The sequence below is a fragment of the Passer domesticus genome, chromosome 2 (assembly GCF_036417665.1).
Source record: "Passer domesticus isolate bPasDom1 chromosome 2, bPasDom1.hap1, whole genome shotgun sequence".
NCBI classification, from domain to species: Eukaryota; Metazoa; Chordata; class Aves; order Passeriformes; family Passeridae; genus Passer; species Passer domesticus.
The window spans coordinates 83,839,880-83,852,020 of record NC_087475.1 but is presented as its reverse complement, the minus strand read 5'-3'; the positions used below and the strand labels follow the sequence as shown (position 1 = coordinate 83,852,020).

At 41.1% G+C, this 12,141-nt stretch overlaps 1 protein-coding gene across 14 annotated transcripts in view; it reads left to right on the top strand.

Moving 5' to 3' along the window:
- DLG2 (discs large MAGUK scaffold protein 2) overlaps positions 1-12,141 on the top strand; it is a 979,322-nt gene that overhangs the window by 352,481 nt on the left and 614,700 nt on the right. The window contains exon 1 of one of the 14 annotated variants that reach the window (XM_064409608.1): positions 2,180-2,337. The exons of 11 other annotated variants lie outside the window; for them this stretch is intronic. In XM_064409608.1, the coding sequence (XP_064265678.1) occupies positions 2,203-2,337 (135 nt within the window). In that variant the 5' untranslated portion in view covers positions 2,180-2,202. Of the gene's footprint in view, positions 1-2,179; positions 2,338-4,967; positions 4,992-12,141 lie in introns of those variants that run through there. 2 more of the 14 variants (XM_064409612.1, XM_064409618.1) reach the window with 2 other exon arrangements.

Below are 12,141 nucleotides of genomic sequence, written 5' to 3'. Positions count from 1 at the left end.
GATAGTGTTTTTTCTGAGGCAGCCCAGCAATGAGAACAGGCTTAAAACCTGCTCAAGCAGCAGTGCAAGGCTTTGTGTGGCCAGCCCTTACCTTGGTAATGGTTCCCATGTCTATATCATTTTCTATACTTTCTCTTAAGCCAGTTAATCTCCCCAGCTGGTAGCCTTTTTTTTTTATTTATTTTTCTATTTACTCTGTAATCCTGACTCTGACTGGTACAGCTATATTTTCTAATGATTTGTTAAAATATATATTTGAGAAGTACTTTGGTCTAAACAACACACAAGTAAGAATGAAAGGAGATTGTGACTTTGCAGAGCTATGAAGTGGAGCAAGTCAACAACAGGGTAAAAGGAAATAATGGGAGAAGCATACTACTTAATTCCTTTTAACAGCAAATGATGAAATTCTTCACCCATTTTCCAGATGAAGGAAGGAAATTGGCAGTTTTCACATTATAAGAAGCTTTTAAAATGACATATTTAATCAGCAAAGTGACCTTAGAAAAGTAAGAGTGGTGTCCTCTCTCTTTGCTGAGGTAGAGGAAGAAGCTGGAAGAGCCTGCCAAGGTTAGTGAGGATCAAACAAGCCATTCCAGACAGCTGGGTTGTTGTGTAAAACCACATTAAACCACACAGACTTTCCTGTCACACTATGAGCTGGTCAAGGCAGCGATGCTTGCTTATGTATTTGTTTATTTATTCAATTTACAAGACACATTGGTCAGCACACTCCCTTAGGGCACGTATAATAAAAACAGTACATCAATTAAATAGCGATGCTTGCAGCATTGACAGAGTGCCTAACGAAGGACTTTGAATTCCTTCAGGCCTGTCCCTTTGGGGAATACTCAGCTTGTAGCTCTCACACATCTGGAAGGGTCGGAGGAAAAAACAGGCTGTGTGAATACATGGATGTACCTTGAAGCACAATTTGAAGGACAACAGGAGCTTCAGCTGTTGTCTTGTAGCTGTAATGGAAAGAGAATTCTCCAGTTTGGAGCCCTGCATGAGAGAAACCTGAGATTTTAAAGCTATTTATGTACTACAATCACAAGTAGGCCCTAGTGGGTGTTCTTACTTGCCCTGTTTTTTAATTTTAATTTCAAACTTGTTCAGCCTACAAGGGAAAATCCCACGAGGTACCAGAATGCATCTATCTAACTAAAAACCCGGGCCTTGGTTAGTACTGCTACAGCATCAAAAACCCGGCAGAGGGGCAGCCTGAGGTACCTTTTATAGCTCTTTGGTCAAGCACACTAAGAGCTAAAAGAGTGATGCTTATTCAGGGTCTACCATAGAACAAAAATATGGCCTGAAGAAAATAAAGAGCAAACCAAAGAAACCTCTTGTACCACTCAGTTAATATCAGCTCCCAGCCATGTGGCATGTCCTGTGTCTCCCTGCTTCCTACTTGCTTTCCTCATTTTCTCCATTTTATAGAGTGGCCAGTGGCCATGGAAGGATAAACTCAGGACAACTGTTCTGTTTTCCTAATGGCAGTTTTTGTAGGGTGGTGATGGATTCAGATAGGGTGTCCTATTTGTCCTTTAAGTCATGCAGACTAAGTGGTCCTGGACAAGGAAAGTTTTATTTTCCTTTTCAGACCCTGAAACTTTGCCAGCAGGTCCCCAAGAATCCATGGGGAAGCCACAGCCTGTGTGGATGCATGAAAAGAAGCAGACAGGCAAAATCTGATTAAACCTGACTCTAGACTTTTCTTCTCACATATTTTTAGCCATAAAAGCCACCATTATCCTAAGGATTGGTGATTTGTTGTTCCTGCTTTATAGTATTTCCAACTTGAAATGTCCCTGAGGTTGGCTTTTAAAAGCAGATGTTCACTCTTATTTATAAGCAGAATACAGATGTTCTGCGCTGTCAGACTCAGACAAACCTATAAATGCACCAGCAAAGTCAGGCCAAGAGACTTTTGGTCCAGGCACCCTAAAATCATGGGCTACTTCTGCACCAGATGACATTAGCTCAGCTTATTTTCTGCACCTGTAAATCTTGACAGGTGATGTTTATTTGCTGAAAGGGTGTTTGCAAAGATCAATTAGCTAATGCCAGAAAGTGCTCTGCAGAGATCCAGCACGACCACTGCTGGGGCATAGCACTCCCCTTTCTTGCCAGGCTCAGTGGGAGCACTGTTGCTTTAAAAAGAGCTTGTCCAAGCTCTCCTCCTCCACTGGATCTAAGATGGATGCTCCTGCTGCAGCACAGCCTGTGAACAGACTTTGCCCAGCCTGCTTTTTTTGTTTTTCCTGGAAGCTTGCTCCAGACAAGTCAGCTGCACTGCAGACTGAACAGAAGCAGGAGGGCAGCTCTCCCCAGGTAAGATACCACTGCCCTAAAGCTGCTCATTCCCACACCTGGATGGGGCAGCACCAAGGATGCTGCCATCCTGAGAATTATGGTCCTCTCCGTCCGTCTGTCTGGCTGACTCACAACAGCTCTCAGCCAGGCAAGAGTCAAACAGCTCTGCGCCTGAGCTCTCTTGCATTCCTTTCTGGCTTACTGGTGTGCATTTAGTTATGAGGAGGACAGGGAGGTTCCTGTTCCACAACCAAAGCTGAGCTTGTGCCTGTTCCTTTGTGTTAGCATCGCCTCCGTGGAGGTGCTTCTGAATGTGCCTGGAGCACCATGGCCTTGGGGCCATGCTGTGCCTGGCAGCAGCCTTTTCAACCTGTGCAGGAAGAGGAGATGGTCTTCAGTCACCACCCAGAGCTGGGGGCTGGCTTAGGAGGGTTCTGCAGGCTCTTGTAGGCCTGCAGTCTCTGGGAACAGTTTAAGCTCTGTTGGCTCCTTTCCCTCAGAAATGCATTGATTTTCCACAAAGTTCCTCATCTCTGAGGCATTAAAAATGTCATCTGTAGAGGACTGTGCACTGGGCCCTCCAATAACTCTCTTTAAGTTTGTCTTTATTTCACCTTATTATTCCCATAGACTCTTTGGAGGACAAATTTCCTTTGTATAACATCATTTTAGGAAGGTCTTTCCCCTGAGTGGTAGAGCATTGGAAGTAGGAGACATTCCCAATCAACACAGAGTTGGAGGTGTGCTTTTCCTTAATGCTTTCCATTTGGAGTACTGCTCCCTTTGGCCAGCAGTGGCAGATCCTGCTTGTACCCTCTAGCCCCAGGGACAAAGAGGATTTGGGCAGTGCTGTCAGGGTGAAAAGTCCCTGCCCTGGCTTTAAAAGGCGTTCTAGAATGAGAAAGGTGCTGTAAAGGGACAATAGTCAGTGCTGACTGGGAAGGATTGTTGTCACTAGCCCTGTGCTTCTCTCTGGGCCTGCCCCAGCAAAGAGGGTCAAGCCAGAGCTGCGAGCACCAAGGGAGCTTGGTGACTGAGAATGCCTGGTCCAGAAGCTCCCATGAATGAGAGAATTGATAGGATTCTCAGGCAACTCAGAATTAAACTTGCTTCTCCTCCATCTGATTTTTTTTGTGAGCCACATGGCTTTACAGCTTGTATTTAAGGCTATGGCAATGCATATCAGCCCGTGGAGGCAGAGAGAAGCTGCTGTCTGCCACACACCAAAGCAACATGCTCCTTCCAGCTTTCTCTGGGTAACCTTGTTTTTTCCTGCTGTGAAAAGCTGGTCAGGTTACAGAGAAAGACACACAGGAACTGTTGAGAGAAGAAAAATCTTTCAGAAATATTTTTCTTCAGCCAAGTGGTACCTCTGTTTAGGTTGGAATCAAGGGCAGCTCTCCCTTCAAAAAGGCAATGGTGGGCATTGATGATTTTTCCTTGTTGACAGTGGTGTCCACCAGATGTGGGGTGGATATATTTAACAGAGGGATCTGTAGCTTCTGTTCCCCTAAATACACCTCAGGGGATCCTGTGTGTCCACTGGAGGCAAGATCCATAGTCTGTCCTTAGCATGGTGAGGTTAGCAGTGCCAGCAGAGAGCCGAAGTAGATGAGGTCATATAGATGTTTTTGCTACAATTTTGGTAGAAAACTTGATATAGAATTTAGCTGTGACCGCAATTGCCTTTCTTATTTGTGAGTTTTTCTTGGGTTTGGGTTGTTGTGGTTTTTGGTTTTTTTTGTTTTTTTTTTTTTCCCATGGAATGAGAATTTTGTAGCTGGAAAACCATTAAAAAAAAACATTAAATGCCAAAAGCTGTGAGGATAGTGGCATTTGCCAGAAATGAGAACAGAATTTCCTGTTACAAGAATCTGAAGGAAAACACTGACAATCTTCCTGACTGCTGAGAAAATGCTTACTTTTAATGGCAACTGGCAAGTTGGATTTGTTTATATGTAGAAAAAAATTGTAAAAAACAACAACAAAAAAACCTCAAAAGTTCAAACATCTGGTAATCAGAACCTCCTTCTGTATATGTCAAGGATAATTTCTGAGTAAAATTTTACAGAGGAACCCAAAGGTGTTCTCCTGCTTCTAGCACATGTGGTGACAAGCTAGGTTCAACTCTACCATGAAATATGTATCTGCTTCTCCTAGCCAGGGTGCCTGCACCCTTAGCCAGAGCAAATCTTGAACACTATAAGAAGAAAGTAATGTAAGACTTTAAATCAAAGGACTTAGATTTAGGCCTGGCCCACTTATTTATTTATTTATGCCTGCAATTATAGCTCAGTTGAATGATATTTTACAAGCAGGGTAACAGATTTTCTTTCAAAACGCTGGTAATGTGGAAAATTCACTTCTCCAAAGTGTCAAATAGCCTGACCTTCTTATGAATTCTGATGTATCATTGGTTTTATTTTTACTTCTCTTTCATCAAGCACTTTTCCTTTATGCTTATTATTTCTCTCTAAATAGTAGTACCATATGACACAAGAAATAAAGGCTGGGTTCTGGTGGATCCTCTCTGAGGCTGCCGGCAGCAGTCTGAAAGTCTCAGCACAAGAGATGGTCATAGAGTCACTGGTTTTCCACCAAAAACCAGTTATGGGAACCACATTTGAAAATTAATCCAGGGCCTTACAAAATACTTCCAGGAAATGGTCAAGGTAATAGTAATGGGTTTTTACTTGTGGGGTTTTTTGGGGGGTTATTCATTTGGTTTAAATTTTGTGATTTTTTTGTCTCCTAACTTTATTTAGATCATTAAAGTATTTCACACGTTACTCTTACAAAATTGGTTCTTTACTTGCCATCAGCTGCGTGTAGTCCTATCAACTTCCCATCTATGTGGGCCATTAATGATCACCAACATTTTAATTCTGTGTGATCCAAAGGCAGTGAGGTCTATGTAGTGCATGTATCTCCTCAGAAACCAGTGATATGTTTCTTGAAAGTGGATTTCCCCTTTGAAGCTCTTTTTGGCAATGCAACACTCCGTGTCCCAGCTAGTCTAAATCCCAGGAAGAATTGCTTCTAAGTGTTTTTTTAATTGAAGTCCATACCCTGAGCACACCAGAAATTATCACAGGAATGTCATATGTAAAGCTCAACATAAATAAATGGCCTGAAAGTAATAACATGAAGTATAAATATTAAGTGTTGCTTGTAGTAAGGGATATCCAATTACATGAATACCAAATGTGTATTGATTAGCCAGGAAGCAGGGAAAGGTGTTATGATGTAGAAATTAATCCCAGAGTGAGTCTCAGGGAAAAATCAAGATGTTGCAAAGATGTTGCAGGTTGTTGCAAAGCTAATGTGAAAAACTTGGACCATATCTAGAGAAATACTGTAAGCAAGAGATGGGAGGAATTAATCTGCAGACAGTGTCACCATTTGGATGCACACTTTGAGAGGGAAAGGGAGATTTTAGAGGAAAGCACCAGGGGCATTACAGGTTTTATATGAGCTATGATGAAGTTTGAAAGAATTAAGTAGAACAAGTTGGGATAATCAATGATCATCTTCAAATAGATAGAAGCTATTTTTATAAGAATGGCTGAGATCTATTGAGCTACAATTTTTCATAATGGAAAGGATACCACTTAGTGAGGATGCACAACTCATTTATAAAGTCATGAGTGACATGGAGAGGATGAATAGACGTTAACGGTTCCTTGTTCCTTCCATTGCAACATTTTGAGAAAGCTGATCAAGATATCATGGCCAAGATTCAGAACAAACAAAAAAGATAGAATTGGAAGGCCAGAAAAAACTTCTCATCAATGGAAGTAGAATGGATTCAGGGGGAGGCAGGAAAACAAATGGAAAATTCCTACTGTTTCTTACTGATGGAGTCCTGCTTGCACACAAGACTTGAGTGCAGAGCTGGTCACCACAAGGAGAGGTCTGTGGCTAAGCTGAAGCCTTCTCTCAATGCACAAAGCAAAGATGTGTATGGTGCAATAGTACACATTGACATTTGCTTCAGTACACATTGACAAGCAGGGCTGGCCAGTTTAGTGATAGCAACAGGGTATCAACACAAAAGTCTGTGTACCCCTCTTTTGTTCCAGCAGCCTGGATAGATAGTGCAGCTCTTAGTTCTTGGTGAGTTCTACCATGTGGTTGCTAAACTAATCATTTCAAGCTCTTTTAGGTGCATGTGTATTACACTATAAAAACTTGAAGGAATCAGTAGGCCTACAGAGTGACATTAAAGTAAGGCACATTTTCTAAATATTCTGTGTGCATGTTTTCACTCTGTGCCAGCAGGACCAGGCCTTTATTTCTCTTTAATTTGTCACAGAAAACCTTAAAAATGCTAATAAAAGATATAAATAGGGATCTTCAGACAAGTGGAGCTGGTTTGTATCTGTTGAGGACTGTCAGCAATATGCTTGCTTTTTTCTTTCAAGCTGATATTTAATGAGAGTATTTTTTCTCTCCTCTTTAATTTTTCTTTTAAATTTATACCTGGCTGGAGAAGTTACTTAAAAAAATTATATGCAGTTTGTGACTTTGTAAATGATTTAACAGATCAAATTTTTTTTCATAAATAATTCAGACTAGTCACAAATGTAGAACTATGCAGGCAGTATGGCCCTTTATAATGCGTAAACACTTAGGAATGTGAGTACTTTCTGTAAGAGCATTCCCATTAACTTAAAAATCACTACTATAGGACGGCATACTTAGAGATATGGGCACTTAATTGGAAGGCATTAATTCCATTTTCAGGTGGGGAGATTGAGTCATGTGTTTTCCAAGCTGTGTACCACATCTGAATTCTTGATACATAGGTTTTTTCCCAGAGCATCCAATCTATTCTCTGCCTTTCTCTTGCCTTCATGCTCAGATTGCAAGGTGCTTGAGGAGAACTTTATCCCCATGTCCCTGTCATTTCTAGGTGAAGTGAACCAGCAGGGTCTGCTGTTGGCAGGAACCAACTGGAAACTCATCCCTGTCTCCATACAGTGCTTTGTGAAAGTGAAATCAGTTTTCACAAGTCACTTGTGTGAGATGGAGCAGATGCTGCTCATAACAGTGGAATAGGTGTGTCCTGGCAGTCCCAATGACATCTCACAGAAGTGGCAGATCTGTCTCTACACAGCTGTCCCTGGAGCTCTCTGTTCCATCTCCACCCCAGTGGCCCTATTCATCTCCTCCTCCTGGCAGGACCAGCCCAGACCTTATCTGCTCCTTGAGCCTTTGGACACACCAAACAAAAAGTTACCTTATCCCTGTTTCTAAAATGCATGTGAAAGTTAAATCTTGTATTACCCCTTGGAACCAGTTCAAACACAGTTTTGCATGAGGCGTAGGAAGATCACAAATTATCAGCTCTTGAGCTGGTATCTGGTGACTGTGGGGTCTTTCCTGGGCAGACTTCAGTGATATGTGCTCACAGCCCAAGAGGTGGGACCATACCCTGGGCTGGAGCGAGGGAAGTGTGACCAGCAGGTTGAGGTAGGTGATTCTCCCCAGCTACTCCTCTGTGGTGAGACTCTCCCTGAAGTGCTGCATCCAGCTCTGGGATTCCCAGTGAAGGAAAGGTATGCACCCACTGGAGTGGGTGCAAAAGTGATCAGAGGGTTGGGATGTCTCCTATGAGGAAAGGCTGAGAGTTTGGATTGTTCAGTCTGGAGAAGAGAAGCTCTGTGCTGCTGCTTTTCAGTACTTAGAGGCCTGTATGAAATATGGGAACAGAAATCTTTTCAGGTTCTGTGATGATAGAACAAGGGGTAATGGTTTGAAACTAAATGAGGCCATATTTAGACTAGATATAAGGAAATTTTGTTTTCCAATGAGGGTAATGAAACACAGGCACAGGTTGCCCAGAGAGGTGAATGTCCCATCCTTGGAAACATCCTGGGACAGGTTGGACAGGGCTTTGAGCAACTTGACCAAGTTGAAAACATCCCTGCTTGTCGAAGGAGAGTTGAGCTACTTTAAAAGTTGCTTCCAACCCAAACCATTCTATGATTACTGTTCCAGAGGGATATGAATTTTCAGGCAAACTAAGCCAAGGCTTCTGATACTCACCAATAGACAAAAATCAGCAAAATGAAGTGGATGTCCCATTGTATACCCCAAGATAACCAGCTCACAGAAAGTGTAGACATAGCTGAGGTCTTTGAAACACCCTAAAGTGGAGCCTCTCCAAAGACAGAACAGCTGTAAAGACTTTGGTTTAGACTGAGGTGTGAGACTGTTTTGTTCTTAAGAAACATGTGAGACGGTTGTGTGCAATCATTTCTATTTTGATGGGGGACCTTTCAAGTTTTATATTTATGTTTTCTGGTTCCCTTTGTATGTGCTGCCTGTGGTGAAACAAGCCTTTTTGCTTTTTCTTTTATCTGATTCTTTGAGAAGACAACTTCTCTTTAATCACTGTCAGAGACAGGTTTTGTTTTTAAGAGGCTTGATTAGTATTCAGGGACTTCAGAGAACAGCAAAGAAGATGGTTTTGAATTCTAACATAAGATTAGAAGCAAGTTAATAAACATACCCCTGCCAAAGGTTTATAGATCATCATGATTTTCTCATATCTAATGGATGTTGTAAGGGTTAATGGAATTTTTAATGATATAGCAATGGCACAAAAAGTTGAGTAATGAAATCAGGGCAGAGGAAATGCATAAGTCTATACCACAGTAACCAAAACTTAAGCAATCTTCTCAACAGAAAGAGCAGAGAATTCAGAAATCCTAAAATTAAGCATCCTGAGATAGTCAAGGAGATATTTAGGTGGATATCTAAAAATTCTTTGTGACTCTCAAGGTTGGTTTTTTTGTTTTTTGGGTTTTTTTTTGTTTGTTTGTTTGGGGTTTTTTTGTTTCTGTTTTTCTTTTTTTTTTTGGTTATATTGATCTTGTTTTTCATATGATATGTCAGGTCCAAAGCTAAGCATTACTATTTGAAATAGCTCCAGTACAGGAGAAGATATATACACATTAATCAAGGAAATACCATGCCAACATGATCATAATACTTCCTGAAATGCAACTCAGTTGCAAGTTAACTCATCCATTTCCACAAAATGGTGCACTATGAAAGGCAGACAGACATCTTTGGAAAACCTAGCGCTGAAATGTTGGCAGCTTCCAGAGGGGCTGGTAGAGCAGGAGAGGTCTTATCAGACTGGCTGTGAGCAAGTGGCTGGATCAATGCGCTAAAGCCCAAATAAGGCTGGAGGGCTCAAAAACACTGATCCGTAGACTTTTTGTAGAGTAACACCCACAATTTGTGTTCTTCTGCATATTCCTTAGCATAAAAATGTGGACATAGATTTTCCAAGAATCCTTGCTCCTACAGTATGACTGTGATTTAAATGCCTGGCAAGTGGCACTATACTTGTGTGTATGTGTGCTGTTGTAAAAAAAGAAAAGATAGAGAAGGATCTCTGAGCAAATGTTTTCTTATGGCATTTTTCTGTATGTGATTTTCACTTAATGGAAATAAATGTCTTGGCCAATTGCAACATGACTTATTATTCAAATCTGTCACTGGAATAAATCTTCCTTTTCTGAGATTTTCCCAAATGACTGTGTGTCAGGTAACTGTTTTTCATTTGAAAGCAATGATTAGCTCAAGTGTGAAGGGATGAATTTCGTGCCTTGAAAAATACTTGGGTGCTTGCTGTATGGTGCATCTTAACACGGAAATGAAATCACAGGTGAAACCTGTTCTGGTTGAAAATCTGCAATAGTGGCAGGGGCTGGGGAAGAAATGGGAATTTTAATGAACGGATATGTCCTCCCTTTTGAAAACATGAGCCAGCTGAATGCAGTAAGATCCAAATGGTCCAAGAGGCTAACTGGCTGATTGTCTTTCCCTTCTTTGAAACTGGAATTTGGAACTAAATACAGGTGACTTTATTAGGCCATATGCATATTAATCAGAAATCACATTTGTGTGCTTGAGTTCTGTTTTCAATCAGGACATCGTGTTTAAAACATTGAAAAGTACCGTTGTGATGCATCCCTCTCTTCAAAATGCTAATGATTGGTACAGATTGGGAATTACTGATCACTGAAATCACTAAGATGGGTGGCTATTAGAAGGGCCAAAATAGTTTAATAGCACAGATTTCAAGCATTTTATAGTAGTGTCTCCTAAAAATATTGCCATGCCACCCCCATCCCAAATTAATGCTTCTAAGGCCAGTGATGTAGTGTGCTCACACCTTAAGGTAGCACTGTGATTCATGTTTTAATGATAGTGGCTGCTGGCTGTAACTATGGAATGTATTGTCATGGAAACTACGCTTTTCTATATTTACACCAGTGCTGGTTATGCGAGAGACAGTGCTTGAAAGAAAAATCTGTATAATATATAGCTTAATAACAAGACAGGCAAGCTAGGAATAAACAGATCAAAGATTCAGCAATGTTACAGCTGCTGTTTGTCACCACAGTACTTTTCTAAACAGGCTCAGTCACTGTTCCAGACAAGTGCTGCTGCGATGTCACTTAGGGCTCATGGGTCACACAAACTCAGGTTATTGAGCAGCTGACTGAAGGGCATCCATGCAGTGAACTCCCATGGCACATGGGCTCACGTCCAGGCTGGTCCGGAGAAAAGTGTGAGCTGAGTGAATTGAGGACAATGGTTTGTAAGACCTTGTTATTTGCAAAAAAGAAATCTTCAGACGTGGAACTGGGTTGTAACTCTGGCTGTGGAGCAGCTCTATGTGCCACTTCCATCTAGAGACTGCTGTAATTCTATTGAGGTTGGGCTCTTGCAAGTGCTAAGTTCAAAAATAGAGAGAGAGAAACAATAATTGGAAAACATTATTCCAAGCTGGAATTTAACTATACACTATAATTGGATAAAAATAAAGTTATTGTATGGTGCAAGAGCAGGAGCAAAGATGAAGAAATTGGTTGTTTTATGGCTTTGAACTTTGCAAAGCAAGGGTAAATTGTCCTGAAGAAATTCTACTTAAAGTGTAGATATATGCATACACACAACACACACATGCATGTATCTATACTTACATAAACACAAAATCTCAGTAGAACAGGTTGCCTAAGTTAGGGTCTGCAATCTCAGGCAGTTTTTTAAAAAAAATCCTGTGCTATTCATCCTCTTGTACTGCTTGATCTGGCTTCACACTGGGACCTCCATTTGCCATTTATTCTGTTCTGTTGTGTAACAAATTTCTACTTCGGGTTTGTTACAGAAAACTGTTTCAGTTGTGACTTAAGAACTCACTTGCGATTGCCAGGGAGACAAGCTGCTCTCATTTCTTTAGAAAGAGTTTCTAATTTGATGGGCAGAGCTTAGTGAGTCACAGAAAAGCAGGGTCAGGGCACTGTGGAATAACTGCTTGGTTTACTTTGCTATCAGCTGTGAAATCATTAAGGACATCACTTTACTTTCCATATCATGGCCTTTTCATTTTGCATTTGTGTCTGCCATGACCAAACCTAAACCTGGAGGATACATTAATCCAACTTTTGATATAAATAATCCTCTTAAAAAGCACAGCTAGTGATTTGTTCATCCAAGTGCTTTATTATGCGTTTTCAGCTGGTGTTGCTTTAACTGAAGGAGCAGCGACAGCTGTAACAGAATCCAAACAAGTATTTTGCTCCCAAACTTCTTCTTTAATTATTGCTTTTCTGGTTTACGGCAAGATATTTGCAGGTTGCAGGATAGCAGTACTAGCTGGAGACAGTTGTTACATTGCCTCTGAAGCAGAGTTTAAAGAGGCTTGACTTTTTAGCTTCATGCTGGTGCATTTTCCGTGTAACTTCATATCTTTATTCAGTGTCTCCTGCAATCCTTCAACCTGTCTATTTGTAAATT